The following is a 21796-nucleotide window of genomic DNA, read 5'->3' on the forward strand; positions in this document are numbered from 1 at the left end:
TTGACTGGGAACTGCTTCGGGCTCTTGACTTATCTCCCAGTATGGCCTCATGAGCTGATTTGATTCATAATTACATGATCAAATGATCTGATAGCAGCTCGTAAACTCCATCTACTCAGGGTCTCCAAATGGACTTGGCTAGAAGGTGTTTTTCCTTTACATTGGAAAGTTAGTGTCATCATTCCAGTCCATAAACTGGGCAAAAACCCAACATTCGTCATCAGCTACCAACCAGTTAGACTCACTAACATGCTCTTCAAACTGCTTGAAAGGATAGTAATTCAGTGCTTATGCTTAGTTCTTAAATTATGGAACCTTTTGTCCCCCTATCATTGTGGTTTCTGGAAGGGAGGATCCACAGCTGACCATCTGTTCAGGTTGGAAATGGCAGTGTGCTTTTTCTAATGCCAACATTTCATTGCAGCCATTTTTTACCTACATACTGCATACAGTTTCATTTGGTGCCATCACATTTTAATTACCCTCCATGACTTGGCGCCTTTCAAGGCTCCATACAGATTTTTGTCAGTTTTTATCCCCCACCCCACCCCCACCCCTCCCCTCCCCTCCCCACATGTCGGCTTAGTTGGCAAGCTGCACAGCTCCTTGAAAATCCAATAGAACAGCATCTCTCAGGGCTCTGTGCTGAGTGTTATTGTATTCTTCACTACTTTCAATGAGCTGGTGACCTCTGTCAGACCAGTGAACATGCCCATGTTATATGTTGACAACTTTTGCATGCAGTATATCTCCTTATTTGTACCCTTGGCTGAACACCAGCTCCAAGGAGACAAACAGAGGGCCTCCAGTTGGACCTCTTCTCTTGTTTTCCAATTTTCTCCTGCAAGAGTGCGACTTGTCCATTTCTGTCACTGTACCATTGTCCATCCTGACCCGGAACTCTAATCGGTTACCCAGTACTTAGATATTAGATTAGCTATTGGATCATGTTGCACAGTCACAATTTTTTGGGACAGTTCTGATAAAAAGTTGACATGGTTTTCCCATATATCTCAACTGAAGACTAGCTACATGCAAAAAATGCTCCCTGCTTCCCAGCACCTCATGGGATGTGGGTCACGCTACTCTACTCCCTCTTTAGCATGCCCTGATGTCATCCCGATTGGATTATGGTTTCCATGTTTATGGCTCATTGGCACCTTCAGTTTTGAAATTATTGGACCCAGTACATCATTGTGGAGTTAAGCAGGCCACTGACAACTTTCAGAATAGCCTCGTAGACAGTCTCCTCGCTGAAGTGGGGATCTTACCTCTTCAGTTCCAATAGTACCAACTCCTCCTCACTTGCACAATCTCCATACGTTTCGTAGACATCCAACATACCAATTATTTTTTGAGAAATTGCTTCAGTTTTACCACTCCTACATACTATTGGAGTTCTGATCAATTTCTGGCTGATGTCACTAACTCCAGATGGATTACCCCTTGGATGATTGTAAGATACCATCGTGCCACTTACTTTAATTGTTTTAGTAAAATTATGCAGATGTCTGGACAGGAATTTGAATCTTATTCCTCTTCAATGTGAATCCAATAATTTAACCACTTCACAGTGATATATCTACTTAGCTTTGTAAGAAGAATTGGGAGTAGACTTGTGAATACCATTTGTAACATTTTTAATGCAACCCCTTGTTCATATATGACTGTGAAGCGTATATTTAACACTTGGTTTGTGGTTTTTGGCACAGTTTAAGTTATACCTGAGTGGCAAATCACTTCTTATATATAAATTATCTTTAAACCTTTAACTGTTTAACAAATTTTTAGATATTGAAAAAAGGTGGTACATTTTCTGTATCCAACAATATTGTTGGTACTTCTCATACTGTGTAATACTGTGACTTAAAATATGTATTGAATCTTTCTCTTTCTTAGAAATCTGTAATAAAAAGTTTCCCAAATTAGTCAGAAGACAGTACATTTTTATTCTATTTAGTCACAGAGTCAATTATAATGAGAACAGTATTCAGTTAATATCTTTTACTTTGGGAAAACCGAATTTATGTAGATATTTTATTTGTTTCAGATGATACCTCAAGCACAGCCTCAGTTTCACAAAGAGTAAGTAAATATGCTCATTATTACATAATGGAAATGTTTTAACATTTAGCTACTTGAAAAAGCATTAAAGTGTGTTTAAAGGAAAGTTATTTGCAGTTTAAATTGTGTCATTCTCTCTTTTTATGAAGTTAATATATTGTATAGGTGATATGACAATACTTTGTATCTAAGCTACAATAGCAAAATAGACCTTCCATACATCAAATCAAATTTTTAGATATTGAAAAAAGGTGGTACATTTTCTGTATCCAACAATATTGTTGGTACTTCTCATACTGTGTAATACTGTGACTTAAAATATGTATTGAATCTTTCTCTTTCTTAGAAATCTGTAATAAAAAGTTTCCCAAATTAGTCAAATTAGTCAATTCCCATTTGCACAGGTAACTTCAGGATAGTAATTTCAAACTACCTAAATCAGATACACTGCCTGACAGAAAACAGCAGAGCACCCAGAAGGGGAGGAGGAAACAAAATGAAACTTCATGTTTTGAGAGACAGTATGTGATCTTATTTCAGTGATTACAAAATGGAGTCAAAATTAAAAAGAACTTGGCAGTGAGAGCCCACTTATCGCTATGATGTTGTGCCCTCTCTGGCCACGATGCATGCAGCGATTCAGTTGAGAAGGTTTTCATAGAGCTGTTCTATTCTTTTCTGAGGCAAGCTGGCCTACAACTGTTGTAAATGGTCCATGATATCCTGGATGTAGGTACTGGGATGGATTTGCTGTCCAACTGCTGCCACATGTGTTCTATCAGGGGCCAATGGTGTGGGATGACACGATTGTTGCATACTGTCCATTACTTGTTCTCGGATGGAAGTTACAGTCATGACCCAAAGTGACACCTGATGGCTTCACAAACTGTGACACTAGGAGTAACGCTTGCTGTGCCACTCCAAAACATTAGAAGAATGAGACCCCTCCCCAGGTTGCCACCGTATTTGCTGACGATAGTCATAAGGCATAAGGAGTAGAATAGAATCACTATTCATTGCTGAAGACAATGATATGCCACTTGTCAGCAGTCCATGCTTCCTAGTCATGGCAGCACTCGAAATGCAGCTGTTTGTTTTGTATTAACGGCAGCCTACACATGGTGTGATAATTCCCTAGTCTGGCTGCTGATGGTCTCTGATGAATCGTGATAACAAAAAATATTGCAAGGAGTCTATTATTTTTTCTCGCATAGCAGGCACAGCTGTGATGGGGCTACAGTGTACTCGATGCACAAGACAGTGGTCCTCCCATGTGCCAGCCAGACGTAGTTGACCAGAACAACAAATATACCTGCCCTCATATTGTCGTGCAGACCACCATCAGACCAGAGTTACACACAAATCTGGATTTTGCATGATTCAACCAGCCAGCCAAATGGAGAATCACAATGGGGCCCCTTTCAATCTCTGCAAGTGGTGATAATGCTGTCACACACAATTACTCAGCATTTCTGTGTCCTTCACAGAGATTGCTCCGTTTGTGGCACTGTTCGTACTCCTTATATATCCTTCAGGCTTTCTAACAAAACTAAACATGAACAAAAGTAATGCACTCTGGTGGCCGTTCTACTTGTCGCAGAGAAATGCAGCTCTGATGATTTACACACCCGTCCATAATCTTTATGTGTACAAAATTACACAGAGTTTCGACAGTGTCTTCTGGAAACTTCATTTTTTCCTTCAGGAAGTGTATTTTCATTACATGTGATAAAATGAGTTATAAGGAACTGATAAAATGAGTTATAAGGGATAGTGGGTGCTGTTGCTTTATTATCTGTCACAATGTTAAAGCTGTGAAAGTGGCCAAAACTACAGTCGGTAGCAATACACGAACATAGTGTGAATGTTATGGCAGTATATGATTTGGCAACATCAAATAGAGTGTGTATCTTTGTAGGAGCAATCCTGTCTGGTTGCTTTTCTATAAAGGATGTGCTAATTTTCTTATAGTGTGATTTCATTGCTATTTAGTATTGTAAGGTAGAAATATATATGGAAATGACTTATTCAGATGAGGAATAACTTCTTCCTGTATCAGCATTGTAAAATATGAGGAATACAAGACAATTTGTGGTGCATCATATCAGAGACAACTTTAAGGCATAGCTTCATTGTGTGTTTGTAACAGGTGTCACATGAAGATAAATTTTTCAAGTGGCAAGGTGTGTAAACACAGGATTTTGAAGTTATACAGATGACTCATAAGGTGATGTGTAATGCCTTTGTTGTACAGCCTGTTACTGAAGTTTGTTGAGCCTCGTTATAGTGTTCTTTTTATGTACAGGTAAAACAACAGGAATCAATAGTTGTTCTTAAATGTTCTCAATTTTTTTCTATCATGATTTGGTAGGTCTTTGATTGATAACCTAGGACAAAGTGAAAACTTCTCATTATGGCAAAAAATGCACTTCCTTTTCAAATTAGTTTTGTCTTAGGTCAGTGTTTCTGGTCTAGACATAGCTGAAAAATAAGTTTTAAAATTTCCTTTTGTTCAGAATTTAACAAACACAGCACCCATTCATCCCAAAGCTTTCTCATAGTTAATTTTTTGTGTAATATGTACTGTACTTTATATTTTGATGTTCCTGTAGTGTTAGCTATTTCATACATCTTTAAGCCCTGATTACCCAATACCGTGTTGTTCACTTTCTTGATGTTTTAACTGTACTTGCATGTTTGGGGCATCTCTTGCGGGGCTCATCTTACAGAGAGGTATAGTCACATTTGAATGCAGTCGTCCATTTCTTAATTGTTGATAATGAAGGGCAAGCACCATGTATATCTTCAGCAATGTTGGGCATTCTTTTGGTTGTTGTTAATCTGAAGAGGAAATATTGGTAGAAATATAGATAAAAATGTTCATATAAGCATAACTAGAAAGCTCTCTGATATAATGCAGATGGTGGAGAGCATGTCAGTGTAATGCCTTCGGAATTTTCACTTACACAAATGTGATCTATTTGATGCCAAGTTGCAGCATTTGGCTGTTTTGAGTGAGAACAGGCTTGTGACCCTGAAAATAGTAGCAATCAAAGAAATAAAAATTTTAGCTGTGGAACTGTTATTTCCATGGAAAAATACTTGACCATTTACAGACCCACAAATTAAATTTTGCGTTTTGAAATACTGTGAGGAAATAATGCATAAAGGAACAGAATTTGTTAGTACCAGAGACATCACACGGTATCGTGTTCAGAAATGAACTGCTCAGTGACAGATTTGTTTAGGGAAACTGCAGAATCCAAGAATAAATGAAAGATACACCTATTCAAAAAAACAGATAAAAATTCACTTGATGCCAACCTGATAGTCAATCTCCATCCTTCCAAATTAACAATGTAAGTGTGGACCAGCTGTTGCTTCAGTTCAAGAAATAGTATCAACAGCAATAGAGATATGTACACCAAATAAATTAACAAACGACTGAGCTGATCCCCCTTGGTACACAAAACGGGTCAGAACACTGTTGCAGAAACAACAGTAAAAGCATGCCAGATTTATATGAACACAAAATGTCAAAGGTTGGTGATCTTTTGCAGGAGCTCAAAATTTAATGCAGATTTTAATGTGAGATGCTTGTAGTAGTTTCCATAATGAAACTTTCAGTAAACCTGGCATAAAACCCAAAGAGATTCTGATCACATGTAAGGTATGCTAGCAGCAAGACACAATCAATGCCTTCTCTCTGCGATAGCAATGGAAATACTATCGATGACAGTGCCGCTAAAGAAGAATTACTAAACACAGCCTTCCGAAAATCCTTCGCCAAATAAGACAAAGTAAATATTCCAGAATTTGAATCGAGAACAACTGCCAATGTGAGTAACTTAGAAGTAGATATCCTCAGAGTAGTGAAGCAGCTTAAATCACTTAATAAAAGCAAGTCTTCTGGCCCACACTGTATACCAGTTAGGTTCCTTGCAGAATATGCTGATGCAATAGCTCCCTACTTAACAATCACATATAACTGAATGAAAGAGCCGTACCCGAACACTGGGAAGTTGCACAGGTCACAACAGTATTCAAGAAAAGCAATAAGATTAAGCCACTAAATTACAGACCCATATTGTTAATGTCAATGTGCAGCAGGATTTTTTAATATATATTGTGAATTACCTCAAAGAGAACAGTGTGTTGACAATTAGTCAACACAAATTTAGAAAACATAATTCTTGTGAAACACAACTAGCCCTTTACTTATACAAAATGTTGAGTGCTATTGACAAGAGATTTCAAATTGATTCCATACTTCTAGATTTCCAAAAAGCTTTTGACACTGTACCACACAAGCAGCTTGTAGTGAAATTGCGTGCCTATGGAATATCATCTCAGTTATGTGACTGGATTCATGATTTCCTGTCAGAGAGGTCACAGTGTGTGGTAACTGACAGAAAGTCATCAAGTAAAACAGAAGTGATTTGTGGTGTTCCTCAAGGCAGTATTATAGTCCCTCTGCTGTTTCTTATCTATATAAATGATTTAGGAGACAATCTGAGAGCTGTCTTAGCTTGTTTGCAGATGATGCTATTGTTTATCATCTAGTAAAGTCATCTGAAGATCAGAAGAAATTGCAAAATGGTTTAGTTAAGATATCTGTTTGGTGTGAACATTGGCAATTGACACTAAATAATGAAAAGTGTGAGGTCATCCACATCAGTGTGCTGAAAGGAATCCATTAAACTTTGGTTACACGGTAAATCAGTCAAATCTAAAGGCCGTAAATTCAACTAAATACCTAGGAATTACAATTATGAACAAGTTAAATTGGAAAGAACATATTGAAGATGTAGCAAGGAAGGCAAACCCAAGATTGAATTTTATTGGCAGAACACTTTGAAAATGTAACAGATCTACTAAAGAGGCTGCCTACACTATGCCGGACAGTCCTCTTTTGGACTACTGCCACATTGTCTGGGATCCTTACCAGATAGGGGTACATTGAGAAAGTTCAAAGAAGAGCAGCATGTTTTGTATTATCCTGAAATAGGGGAGAGAATGTCATGGACATGATACAGTCTTTCAGGTGGACATCATTAAAAAACAGGCATTTTTCATTGTGGTGGAATCCTTTCACAAAATTTCGATCACGAACTTTCTCCTCCGAATGCAAAAATACATGGGGAGAAACGATCATCATAATAAAATAAGAGAAATCAGAGCTCATGTGGAAAGATATAGGTGTTGGTTTTTTTCTGTGTGCTGTTTGAGATTGGAATAACAGAGAATTATTATGAAGGTGCTTCGATGAAGCCTCTGCTAGGCACTTAAGTGTGATTTGCTGAGTATCCATGTAGATGTAAATGTAAATGTAGACATAGTTGCAGGTGTAGGTGTGCAGGGACTGGACTCTTTCATGATTAAAAAAAAACTAGCTCAGTCCAGCTGAAACCTGCTACTGCCTTGGTGAAACACTTTGGTGCAACTACTTGGGCACACAACTCTTTTTGTGAGCATGTAATTATTACACACAGCCCCCCCCCCCCCCCAACTTTTGCAGTGCTATTATCCTATCCATTTTCCAAGTCTAACCTCTACCTGTGCTATATATTCCCCCTCCCCCTCCATACATGGGAGCCAAGCCATAGGTTTTGGAGTACAAGTTAACAGATCCAGAGGTTCTGAGCCATGGGCTGATCATGACCACCAATTTTCCTTTATTGAAACTCAGGGTGTATGCCAACAGCCATCCTCATTTGTGGCAGTGGAACATTGTGTGTTCTGGAGAGTGGCGATCTTGATTTAATTGCCCAGTGGGAACAAGGGAGAAAGGAAGGAAAATTGAGACTTAATGTCCTATTGACAATGAAGTCTTCAGAGATAGAAAACAAATGGGGAGTGATGGGGAAGTGCATTGGCCAGAGAACAAATGGGGAGTGGTGAGGAAGGAAACTGGTCAGTTTGTTTTGGAAGGAATCATACCCAGATTGACTTTAACTCATTTAGGGAAACAATGGCAAACCTAAGCCTACACAGATGGACAGGAATCTGAAACAGTGTCCTGAATAAATATCAAGTTTGCTGTATTTTGTACCACCTTTCTTCATTTAACTGCCCAGACTGTGATATAGAAAATAATATAACCCTGAGCTTTAAGTTAGCTGTGTATTGGTGGCGTGGATGACTGTTGGGGAAAAAAAGACTCGAGTACGCAATCACTTGGGATCATACCACACCCCACTTTTATTAGGATTATCCAGGTAAGGAGGGCTCTGTCTGGTTAGGCATTTTTGTACAAGTGCCTGATGTGAACAGAATGGTTCTAATTGCTCAAGTTCCCAGTGGAAAGGGTGGACCATCAGGGAGCAGAAACACCCAGTCAGCAAAGAGAGCTTGGGTGGATAGTCACTCTGATGAAGCACAGTGTAAGATTTATATTAAAGGGAATGATTGTACATAAGTTTGCCAAAATTCATTTCTGGTAATCAAAAGAGAGGAGAGATCTTGTCAGATAATTTCACCATTCTATTGTCACAAAGGTTTCGAACCAGTAGCTGGACCTCACAGAGGAGTAAATTGACTTTGAAACAATACTCTGCTGATAGAGACAATTATGTCACAACACCTGTCTGAGCTTTTGGGTCCAGGCAACCCCCCTTTAGTAAATTAAATATATAACACCCATAATTTCAGCTAGGGACTAGTTATCTGCCATAATAAGATTGAAATTCCCCCTGAAGAACCAGAGGAAGAGTTGAAAAGTGTGAACATCACAGCTATAAAGAGTGTTATGAAGAACATAAATGGGTCAGTAGAAGAAACTGTGTCATTTATTTTAATATTTGACATATCACCAAAATACAAGACAGATGGCTGCACTGACCCAAAAGTTAAACCCCATATACAAAACCCTAGAAGACATTTTTAATGCTACAAGTTTGGACATATGAGTATTGCTTGTAACGGTGAAGCTGTGTGTGACAGATGTACATCAGAGACATATGAAGCAAATTAATCGCACACACCTCTGCGGACGTGCATAAATTACTGAAGTAGTCATTAGTTGTAGAGCAGGGATTGCCATGTTAATGCCATGAGGTGGATTCAGGAACTGGAGATGGTAAGAAAAATCCCATATATTGAGGCTAATTCACCTTCAGAGTGAAGCAGTTGCCAGCATTCGCTAAATCTTTTGCAAGAATACATAAAAATCATGTTATCAAATACAGCTTCTCAATGTAAACTGGTTAGATGTGAGTACATGTACCTGCAGCTACAGGTGTACCTCCAAAAGAACAACTCCTCAGAACCCTTAAATATTCCAAAGCCAGTAGATCTTCAAATAAGGACATTCTTAAAATGTCACCACCACCACCACCACCATCACCAAATTCAAGTAAAGCAGAGTCGACCACAATGTGCAGTGTGTGCCGTTATTTGCTAAGTTTTTGATTTCCTTGGTCATTTTCAGAAACACTCGGGTCAACATGACATTTCATTTAGCAATCTGATGCAGCTCTGTTTCTTCCGTCATTTGGTGCTGCATTTTTCATTTGGAATGACTTTGTTTGGCAGAAACGTAGTGGCAGTGCTGTCTATCCTTTGCTATTTGCTCTTGGAATAAAGGAAGTTCACAGATCCAGTGACTGTCTAATGATCTATCATCCCAAGCCTTTAAAAATTAATGGGAACCACAGTTCTGTTTCGAAGATAAGGGTGAGAATTCTGAGTCTATTATGCAATTGAATAATCGATGATTGCTACAGATCTGCTATAGGCAAACATGATGCACAAAATATTTACAATGAAAGAGCAAAAAGTTGCAATGATCAACAAATGATTTGTGGAGGATTCCTTGTTCTCTACATTAAAATGCACATTGTGCTAAATTCGCAGGCATGGAGCATGATGAAATTGGTGATACAAATTTTCTGAAGTTGCACACATTGCTGCTCTTTCAGTTTCTAGTTTTTGATGGAACTGCATGAAGAATATGGAATCGTTATGTATTTCTGCAAAGTATGTTGGTTAACTGAAGAGGTTTGCCTGGAACTATTTTTTACTTTAAGACCCACTATTATTGAATTTTCAAAGGAAAAACAAAAGCTAGAACCAAAATTAGAAGATCTGGAAGGAATTGCTGACCTTTCATTTTAAGTGATCTTGACTGAACATTGCCCTCAGTAAGGTGTTGCAAGGTGATAACCAACTTTCTTCTGATTTGATAGAGAAAGTGGATGCATTTAAAGAGAAAATCACAATGTCAAAGGGACAATTTATGATGTACATAGAGCGTCATCCGTTTTCCTAAGCTCATAGGAGTTAAAGACAAGGTGAACCTTGTGGTGTTCTGCGAGTGGATCAGGATAGGAGCTCTTGCTATTTCCAGTTGTAAAGTGGCTCATTTAACTCATAGACGTGGTGCCTGAGAATACAATTTGAAAATATTTTCAGGAAAGGAAACTCACAGGGAAAAGAACAAGGAACTCTGATAAATAACTGAGACTCATTGAGTGTGTAGGGTAGGAAACTACTATTGAATCCTACAAGATTCTTACACACTGCCTATATTGTGCAATCCTGTATGTGCCATGTGCAGCTAAGTGCCATGAGAAACTACATCCCATCCTAGGGTCTGAGTAATGCGGATCCAACATCTGAGGGAGACATGAGTTTGGGATCTCTAGAAGCACTGGCACTGCTGGTTAGAAAGGCTCATTTGGTGTGCCTCCCATGCAATCACAGACTGTCTTCCTGACCTCTGTTTCTTCCAGGAGCTTCTCTGCAACCAGTCACATAGTCTCCTGCTCCTTAGTGTCTCTGCTAACATTAAGTTGACCTTCTGTGCATGCACATTGTACATCATAACAATTCTGACTGCTCACTCTCAGTACCTCACATGACTCATTAGTGACAATCTTGAAAACTTCATTGTAGTGGTGAATAAACTATAAGAACAGTTTTCTAAATGTTTTCATGATATTGCCAGTCTCACATCTGTTTTTGAGGTGGTTTCGAGATCATTTGCTGTTTCATCATTAAGTGACCCTATGGATTTTCAGATGGAATTGATCATTGCATTGTAATTACAGTGTAAACTCTCCAGGAGTTCTATAAAGTTTTCCTCAGGAAGAGTTTCCATGTCCCGGTAACAGCAAATGTGATATCAATATTTCGATCAACATATGTGTATGAAAGGCATTTCTTGATTACAAAACTAGATAAGTCTCATGATTATGTGCTAACTTCAGTGACAAAAATTTGCAAAACTGTCTGCATCTGTCCTTATGCCAACAGTTTGTACAAGGTATCAAGTTTATTATGTCTTCAGTGAGCCAAAAGTAATTAAATAGTACTGAAAATCTGTTTTATTTGTGATCATTGTTGTTGAGAAATATGGAAACAACCCTTGTACAAGCTGTTCAGTGTTTTGTGTGTGACTGCATTGTCATCTTATGCAGTATGTTCATAGTTTCCCCATCTACCTGCCCAGGTATCACGGTGTGGTGTGGTAGTGGCGGGAGGGAGGCAGGAAGTGTTGAGTCAGGCAAGAGAGATCGGCACGCATGTGAGAGTTCTACATACTTCTGGAGTTCTTGGCTGTCGCTGAAGAAGAGACAAATGTTCAGCCAAAAGTCACCAAATGAAGGAGGGGGAAATCAGATAAAGACCTTTGCTTTAATGAGCACTGTCACTGTCTGATGGTGAAGGCAATATTTTGTCCACCATTCTCCCCTCGGAAGAGTCAAGTAACCCAAATGCTGTTTTCCTCATCACTTGCTGTGCATCATGAATCCAGAAAGGAAGGGGAAAGAAGGAAACACTCACTGATCAATGGCTCCCACAGTTTAATGTAACATAAAAAGACTCAGATTTTACATGAAGGAGCTCAGGCTTCTTGCACAGAAAAAAGGCACTTTGCCAGTATCTGCAGTAAAAACTTTTGAAAACTTCTAATACCTGGTGCACTAAGTACATACGAATGTGTTGTATGGCATCAGCACAGTAAGCTAAAACCATCTGGAGATGTGATAGAATGGCAGAAAGTAACTATCAGTTTTGAATGTGCCATGACCACACTATGAATGAAATTACACAATTTTGTGGTGCATAATCACATACTATCCAGCATGTCTACAAGGAATGGTGTACTACTTGCAGTTATGTAACACAGCATAAGAACAGTGATTGTGAAAAGGTCCTAATTGATATATTCTAGAGACACGTGTTGTGCCTTGTCAATGGGAAGCAGTTTCAGACCTAACTGAAATTGTTGCTGTCATTGAATTCAAGCCCCTTTCAACCAGTTTCTGAGTGAACGTAGGTTGCAAAATGCTGTTGCTTGCAACTGCACATAAAGCTGCACCTCTCCAGTGTGCCAAACAACACAGAAACTGGACATAGTTAGCTGGAGGCTTTTAATGTGGTCTGACGAGTAGAAATTGTGCTTCATTCCAAATCCTGCAATGCTCTGAGTGCACCACTGGTTTTATGAGGCAATGAACCTGCAGTTAATGAACGTGTACTTCAGGGTGGAGGTGATTCACTGATGTTTTGGGGGTGTATTTTTTACCATTACTTGGATCCACTCATTCAGGTCACTGTAATCATGAACCAAGATGTTTATTTCAGAATTCTCAGTGACTAAGTGTTGCCCTTTTTTCTATATCTTTATGATAAACATGCTCTCGGATACTCCAGGCTTTCAATGTTACATCAGTCATGTTTACAGGGCTGAATATGTACATTTATAGATTTGATGAACACTCAGCTGCTATGTTGCACCTCAACTGGTCCACTGAATCACCTGATGTCAAGCTTGTAAAAAATGCCCGGATAGTTTGGAATAATCGGTGAAATGAAATGTAGCAATGAACATCTCCACAGTCTGGTAGCTGTACAGGATCTGGTCAACAACAACTGGCTTCAGCTGGGTATGGCAATTCAGGCCACTGTCAAGGCTAAAGGCAGTGGCAGCTGGTATTAGCCTCATGTCTTCTAAAGTGACTAATCTTCTCTTGTCTGGTGTGCTTATATTTCCATGTGACACCATACAGTAACATGGCTTCCAGTGAAAGAATTTGTTATTCAGTTCACAAAAAGCATACATTAATATTCAACAAGAGCACTGACGACAACCAATAGCACTAGCAGCAACAACAACAACAACAATAGCAACCAAAATTTTTGAGCAGCTGTTTAATTCATTGAATTGGGTCCACAACGTTAGCAAATGATTGCCTGACAGTGCTCTCATTTTTAGAAAAGAATCATGCTAGATGATACGGAAATACAGAATAACTTTGACAAAGTTCCCCCTTTGTGTAATGTATGGTAACTCTTTGTAAAGATATGCACTGGAGCACCAGAGAAACTGGTATAGGCATGCGTGTTCAAATACAGATATATGTAAACAGACAGAATACGGCACCACGGTCAGCAGTGCCTTTATAAGACAACAAGTGTCTCACAGAGTGTTTAGATCAATTATTATTGCTACAATGGCAGGTTATCAAGATTTAAGTGAGTTTGAATGTGGTGTTATAGTCAGTGTACAAACAATGGGACACAACATCTCCGAGGTAGTGATGAAGTGGGGGTTTTCTTGTAAGACCATTTGACAAGTGTACCATGAATATCAGGAATCCTGCCAAACATCAGATCTCAGACAACACTATGGCTAGTAAAAGATCCTGCAAGAACGGGATCAACAACGAAAAGAGAATCGTTCAAAATGACAGAAATGCCACCCATCCACAAATTGCTGCAGAGTTCAATGCTGGGCTTTCAACAAGTGTCAGTGTGTGAACCATTCAACAAAACATCATCAATATGGGCTTTCAGAGCTGAAGGCCCACTCGTGTACCCTTGATGACTGCACAACAAAATGCATTATGCCTTGCCTGGGACTGTCAACACTGATGTTGGACTGTTGATAGCTGGAAACATGTTGCCTAGTCGGATGAGTCTAGTTTCAAATTGTATCAAGTGGATGGACATTTGCGGGTATGGGGACAACCTCATGAATACATGGACCCTGTATGTCAGTGGGGGACGGTCCAAGCTGGTGGAGGCTCTGTAATGGTGTGGGATGTGTGCAGTTGGAGTTATATGGGACCCCTGATACATCTAGATATGATTCTGACAGGTGACACAAACATAAGCATTCTGTCTGATCACCAGCATCCATTCATGTCCATTGTGCATTCCGACGAACTTGGGCAATTCCAGCAGGACAATGTGACACCCCACACGTCCAGAATTGCTACAATGTGGCTCCAGGAACACTCTTCTGAGTTTAAACACTTCCACTGGTCACCAAACTCTCCAGACATGAACATTATTGAGCATGTCTGGATGCCTTGGAATTTGCTCTTCAGAAGAGATCTCCTCCCCCTCATACTCTTACGGATTTACGGACATCCCTGGGGGGATTCATGGTGTCAATTCCCTCCAGCACTACGTCAGAGATTATTCAAGTCCGTGCCCCATCATGTTGTGGCACTTCTGCATGCTCGCGGGTGCCTTACGAGATATTAGGCAAGTGAACCAGTTTCTTTGGTTCTTCAGTGGAGAAATGTAACACAAATACCATAAAACACAGAAATAAACCAGTAATATTCAGTACACTCGTAAATGGGAATCCTTAGAAGAAAGGTGCTGTCATTTTTATAGGTCTCTGCTTTGTAAATTCAAAGAACTGATGTTCATGGAAGTCTGGATGACAATTCTTTTGGCCCTATCGCATATCTCACATAGCAATAATGAGAATAATAGAAGAAATCAGGATGAATATTGTTACATATAAACAACAATCATAATTTTGGCCCTTTGTAGCTGATTTAAATAATACAAGAGATTGTGAACATTGGTACAAAGTACCCTCTTTCGTGGGTAGTAAAGTGGTGTGTACATACCTCAATCTACTGGAGTGAGAAGTAAGTGAAAGTTCCAATCTCCTCAGCACTTTACAATGGGTGACGTTCGTATACTAGAGAGCTACAGACCTCTGCATGCCTTTGGATAATGGGTACAGTCAATATATGATACATGGGCATTGTAAGGACCAGGAAAAATGGTCAGCTGATTATAGAAATATTCACAGTTCTCATTTTGTCATTTCTGTTTGGTTTATTCCTGTGTAATGCAAAACTGCCAGAATATTTAAAGGGTAACTTAGTTTTTATTGTTCTATTACTGCTGCAGGATGATGATGTACTAGGAGGCGAAGATGAACAATATCATGCTGTGGAGCTCAGCCGAGGAACTAGAGGGTTTGGCTTTAGTATCAGAGGTGGCCGTGAATTCCAGAATATGCCATTGTTTGTACTACAGATTGCTGAAAATGGGCCTGCAGCATTGGACAATAGACTAAAAGTAAGTAGTGAGTGTTATAGTGAATGGTACAGTCATCTACCATTGATATCTACCATTGCATTAATTTTATCATAATATTGAGTTATGAAAATGTGACCATATTTATGTAATGTCCTGCATTTCCTGTCACAGTACTAATTTCAGGAAAGTGATGTAGTATTTTAAAATCTCTGTCGTTAGCTGGATTTCTTGTTAGATACTTTTTTCCACTGCATGCAAAATTAGAAGTGAGTGGTGATTATCTTAAGACTTCTGTCATTTATGCATGTTAGAAACCCCCTTCCCTTATCCCCCACCTCCCAAAGGGATCTAGTAAGGCATGGAGGATGGTTTTGTAAATAAAGTACTAATGTTACTTTTAACTTTGGCAGTTTAAAACACAGTTTAAAAAATGAAGAATGGGTATTACTACTTTGGCTTCTCCATGCAAATTACAAGTTCTCGGGAGAGATTTAATAGTTTCATACAACATAAAGTATTCAGCTTTATCAGCTTCTTGCAAAATATGTGAGATTAAATGCTTCATTTACTGGCGTTTTGGCAGAAACTCTGCTTTGTGAGGGCAAAGAAAATGATCCAGATAAATCAAGCTGTCCCCTCATCAAACATCAGCTATAATCCAAAAGCTCTGTTTCAGTCCTTCCTGGAATTAGTACTGGCTATGGTGTTATTTACAGTGGTTTCACACATGACTCAGTGTTTTGTTATCAAGTACCAGTTCAGTGAGTATCTTGAGAACTGGTTGCTTGTTTACAGAATCATAGCTGTTCTGGAAGCCTATGAAAATTACAATGTAGAGTGAAATGTTAAGGTTACCTTCATAAGAATACTTCTGAGTATTGGCTTTTGTTATGCGTACGACCCTGACTTCGTAAATCCAGCTTGCTATTCTCCTGTGCATTGGTCCTATTATGCTTCTACTCTCTTGAGTAATCCCTTAGAAAAGATGTGTCTTATCAATAGTAGGGAGATCTTTTTAGGTGTTAAGGGCTGATTTGTCTTCTTTGTTGTGTAGTGCGTTAACGATAGCTCATGCTAATCATGTGATAGTGTTTCTGCAACCTGCTGTTTGATATTATCTTGCAGATTAACTCTTTTTACGAGGGGCGTTTGAAAAGTCCGTGCAAAGTCAGAGAGATGGCACCACCAGCACGTATAGAGGTCATGTTTAGTTAGTAGCATCTTTGGAAAGAACGCACACCAAGTTTCAGCCATATTGGTCTATTTCTTTGTGTTTGGCATTTGTGTGTATCAAGGAAGGTGAGTGATTGTCAAAAAATGGACGAAAAAGAATTTCGTGTTGTGATTAAACAGTACTTTATGAAAGGCAAAATGCCTCAGGAGACTAAAGAGAAGCTTGATAAACATTATGGTGACTCTACACCTTCGATTAGAACAGTTTATAAGTGGTTTCAAAATTTTCGGAGAAGCCATATGGGCTCAAGTGATGCTGAACGTTCTGGACACGCTGTAGAGGTTACGACTCCAGAAATCATTGGTAAAATCCATGGTATAGTTATGGATTACTGCTAATGCTGTGGGCATCTAAAATGAATGTATAAATAATATTATGCATAAACATTGGGACATATGGAAGCTATCCACAAGATGGGTTCCGCGATTGCTCACGCTTGACCAAAAATGGAATCGTGTGAAGTATTGCAAGGATGGTTTGCAGCTATTCAGGAAGAACCCGCAGGACTTTAAGCATCGTTTCGTCACTGTGGATGAAACATGGATACATTACTATACTCCTGAGACCAAACAACAATCTAAACAATGAGTCACCAAGGGAGAATCTGCACCAAAATAGGCGAAGACCATTCCTTTGGTCGGATAGGTTATGGCAACTGTCTTTTGGGATTCTGAAGGTATAATCCTCATCGACTATCTGGAAAAGGGTAAAACTATAATGGATGAATATTATTCATCGTTATTGGACCATTTGAAAACCGAGCTGCAAGAAAAATGCCGGCGACTGGACAGTAAAAAAGTCCTTTTCCATCACGACAGTGCACCAGCACACACCTCAGCACTTGTGGTCGCAAAATTAATGGAAATAGGATTCCAACTTGTTTCACATCCCCCCTATTCTCCAGACTTGGCCCCCTCAGACTACTATTTGTTCCCCAATTTGAAGAAATGGCTGGCGGGACAAAGATTTTATTCAAATGAGGAGGTGATTGCAGCAACTAATAGCTATTTTGCAGACTTTGACAATTCCTATTATTCAGAAGGGATCAACAAATTAGAACAGCGTTGGACAAAGTGTATAAGTCTAAAAGGAGAATATGTCAAAAAATAAAAAAGGTTTACCCCAAACACGTAAGTAGTTTTTATTTTCGCACGGACTTTTCAAACGCCCCTCGTATGTATATTCCACAATTCTGTGTTGCTGACTTGACCTGGAGAAGATTTGCTTGATATTGCACTAGACACATGGGATAGAGTCAAAGTTAGTGACATTGTTGGAGTGGAAATGAAATTTTTCCTGTGCACCTTCTACCTTGTATGTTGAAGTACTTTGCAAAGGTTGTTGTGCAGTCTTCACTTCACTGTCACATTTTCCCATCCCCTCCTCTAATGTAAAGAGTCAAGTCTGAGTAGAAACTTATCTAAAATTTAAGAATTTTATTCCATAGGAATCCTTTCCCCATCTCGACAATTATATCTCTGTTATATTACCTCTTAAATTTGTGATGGTCCTGATAGATTTTTGCAGATTGTAGCTAGCACTTGCCAATGTCTGTGGGACTGGTTTGCATTGCCAACTTTGGCTGGCACTGTGAACTCCGGATGATACCTTACTTAAGATCATGTTAAAGCTGTTGTCTTTCAGCTATGCTTCTTTGTGTTTTGGGAATCTGGACTTGGTGTAATTGTCACCTCTACACTTTTTGAGTAGAAAGTAGAGTGAAATTATCTTTTATCAGAGGCAGTAATACTGTGACATTTAGTGTTTATTTGATATTCCTTCTGTTGATGACTTATGTGGTCCTTCTAGATGTTTTGTAGAAAGTGTTTGGAATATCTCCACATCTTAGCTTTCTATGGAAGTTACCAAACCATAAACTGGATTCCACAAATAAATAGGGTCACGTCTTGTAGGTAACATACTGGAGTTGGGTAATAGAGGCTCACTGGATTCTCTTGGTGTCTGTCATGTGGAAATACAGTTTGTTCAACACAAAATATAATAGTTAATTACATTGCATAATCGTAAACTGCAAAGAACATCTATATAGAATTAGTTTGTTCTGAGTCCAGAGACAACATAAAAACTCAGACTCTACACTGTACATAAAATGTAACAGAATGAATGATGACTAGAACTTCTCTCAGAGGCACAGGCTGTTGCAGTAGAAGAGTGGGGCTTGGTGTTAGCTGCTGACTTTGAACTGCTGCAAGTCTCATCTAGGGTAAAGACTGGCTTAGATCTGTTGATGGATATTGTGGTGGAAGAGCCACTGATGACAGCATCAACTGTTCTGTCACAGTATGCCAGTAGCATATATAGACTGTCATACACTGGTTGGAGAGGTTTTAGAGTGGCATTGTTTCAGATAAAAATCTGTTTGCAGGAATGCAGTTTGTAGAAAATGAATAGCCACAGCATATTACATTACTTTGTAATAGCCATGTGAAGCCTACAGATTTGTGAGTGCAGATTTAGTGCAAATTCTGAGGCTTCAGTAATATTATTTGATGTATCAGTGAAGAATTCTCCAAACATAGTCTTTGTTGATACACTAATTGAGCCATTGTCACATTGAGATCTTCTTTCAAACCCATTTAGAGGCCTAGTAGGACATTAGGAAAGCTCAGTCCAGTGTTCTATGGCATGACATCTGAGAGAGGTATTAAATTGTCGATGGAGACGTTCTACGAGGCTATTGGGGGCAGGTTAGTAGTCGCAGTACGAATTTGGTGTGTCAAGCAATGTTGAAAGTACCCGAAAGAAGTATGACTTGAACTGTTTGCCCTGGTCAGCAGCAATGCATAGGGGTATGCTGAAGCAGGGAATCCACTCACGAAAGAGGGTTGTTGCTACAGTTGCTGCTGTGGCAGCATTGGTCATAAAGGTTGAAATCCTTTATTTTACAGATCGATGTCAGTCACTGTGTGACCATCTCCAGTGCAAACTATTCGAACTTTGTTGGCCCATATCTGTTGCATCCTTCATTAGGTTGGCTACAGGTCAATGGGAGAATTGGTCAGTTGCTGTCTGGCAATATTGGTATTATTTTGGCAGTAGTAAAAGTCCATTGATGTTAATCTAGACATGCTTGAATCATTCATTAAGCTCTGAAGCATGTTTCAGAGACCACCATATGGTGCAGCAGGGACTTTTGTGTGTCACAGGGGCTGGGGATCTTGGCTTATCTTCCTGGATCATGAAGATGATCAGAATCTCTGTTTGTGCCAGTTGGACAGATGGCTGTTGAGGTGGAACAGTCATTAGTGGGCAACCTCTGAAAAACCTACAGCACTTCACTTGCATAAGGCTCACTAAGGCAAACGGGGCTCTCTCTGAGTGGACCCTTATTTTCCTAGCTGCTTGTGGGACCAAAATGGAACCCTCTAAATTAAACTTCGCAACTTCCAGAGGAATGAGTGTACCACTGGTGGGTGTCAGTACTCAATTTGACCAGTGATCTCGTGTAGCCAGTTTTCCTGACTCAAGGATTATTCAGAGTTCTTCAGTTTATTATAACAGAATACATACTTCTGGTCAGAATGTGTTTTTGATTGTTAAAAGGAAAGAAAGGCAGCATAAAGATTTAGAGGGCATTGCTGGCAATTTAAAATCAGTCAAGTGATTGTGAAATGGAACACTGGTGGTTCAAACTTCTAGTTCCCAACAAGTGCCGAACCTCTGGAAAGCTAAATGTCTCGTGGAATATGCTATCAAAATGGACCTCCACAATACCATGAACTACAGCAAAGGTATTGTGTCATGTAGATAGCTTGATGATATTCTCAAAGAAGAACTGAAAGATGAAGGGCTCAAGAAGGTACTGTCAACATGAAGAATATTGTGAAAAGTGTAAATGGGGATCTGATAAAATCCAACTCCTTTACCCTTACCTTTAATAGCACAAAACTCCCAGAGCATATCAAGGCAGGTTTGCTTTGCATAAGTATGCGGCCCTGTGTTCCCAACCTAATGCTCTGTTTTAAATGCCAGCACTTTGAGGACACCACTCTAGGATGTAAGGGAGAAACCATTTGTGGCAAATGTGGTAAGGCTGCCAATGAAGATGTCATTTGTTCATCTACTCCCAAGTCTGTATATTGCTCTGGGCATCACCCTGCCTGGAGTTGAGACTGCAGCATCTACCTTAAAGAGAGGAAGATACAGGAGCTTAAAGCAAGAAAGCGCACCCATATGGTGATGCCAAAAACTTGTATAAGGCCATGCAGCCTCCCATATTCACTACATATTTCACTTCAGCTCTTCAAAAGCCTCTTCCAACAGCTGATACCTCTACACAAATGAAAGTTGCTAGTGTCAGCACTACTCCCTGCATTTGTCAATGCACTTGTAAAGCTGTAGTAATTTTAGAGCCAGGGCAGAGTCCAATAAACTGTCCAGCACTGCCTCTACTGCTGCAGTGGAAGTTTCTACAAAGCCTTCCCTACCAAAAAAAGCAAACAAGAAGCTTCAAACTCAGGCAAAAAGAGGTAACAAACTGTCAGATCACGTTGACATCATTTAGCCTGATGGTTATCGTGAGTCTGCTTCAGAGCCAGTGGAATGTTAAGTCTGCCAGGGTCAATTATATCGCCCCAAGACTTAACTGCCACCCATTTCAGGCTCCGCACCCAGTGGAGAGACAGGGCGAAAGTGCAACACCCCACAGTAAATAGCGACCATACCACAGTGGATCATGAATGGGTTTAGGTCTCTTGTTGAGGAACTGAAACTCCTAGCATAGGTGCACCCCTTGTCCTTTTGTTTACAAGAAACACATTTTAAGGCCACTGATATCCCTGTGCTATGGGGCTATACCCTCCACCACAAGGATGACCTGACTGGGAAAAGAGCCAATGGAAAGATTGCAGTATTTGTCAGTGATACACACCACTCCTCTGCTCTCTCCTTGGTTACTGATCTACAGGCAGTAGCCATTGAAGTTCATATGGGTCAGAAGGTCACTGTTTGCTCACTGTATTTGCCTCCACAGGATGCGATAGCCTCTGAGGCTCTTACAGGCCTTATAGAACAACTCTTCCACCCATTTCTCCTATTTAGTGACTTCAGTCTCGTAATTTATTATGGGGCTCAAACTCTAGGGGTCAAGTTTTGGAGAGCCTTGTGATGTCTCGAGAGATGTGTACCTTCAACAGAGGCAGTCCCCCTCATTACTTGACTGTTAACGGGTTGTGTCCTCAG

At 39.7% G+C, this 21796-nt stretch overlaps 1 protein-coding gene across 2 annotated transcripts in view; it reads left to right on the forward strand.

Annotated features, from left to right (window-relative positions):
* LOC126470494 (membrane-associated guanylate kinase, WW and PDZ domain-containing protein 1) overlaps positions 1–21796 on the forward strand; it is a 407605-nt gene that overhangs the window by 366342 nt on the left and 19467 nt on the right. For both annotated transcript variants that reach the window (XM_050098366.1, XM_050098367.1), the window contains exons 14-15: positions 2051–2085; positions 15229–15399. In XM_050098366.1, coding sequence (XP_049954323.1) covers positions 2051–2085; positions 15229–15399 — 206 coding nt within the window. The remainder of the gene's footprint in view (positions 1–2050; positions 2086–15228; positions 15400–21796) is intronic.

Source organism: Schistocerca serialis, chromosome 3, assembly GCF_023864345.2.
Source record: "Schistocerca serialis cubense isolate TAMUIC-IGC-003099 chromosome 3, iqSchSeri2.2, whole genome shotgun sequence".
Lineage (NCBI taxonomy): Eukaryota > Metazoa > Arthropoda > Insecta > Orthoptera > Acrididae > Schistocerca > Schistocerca serialis.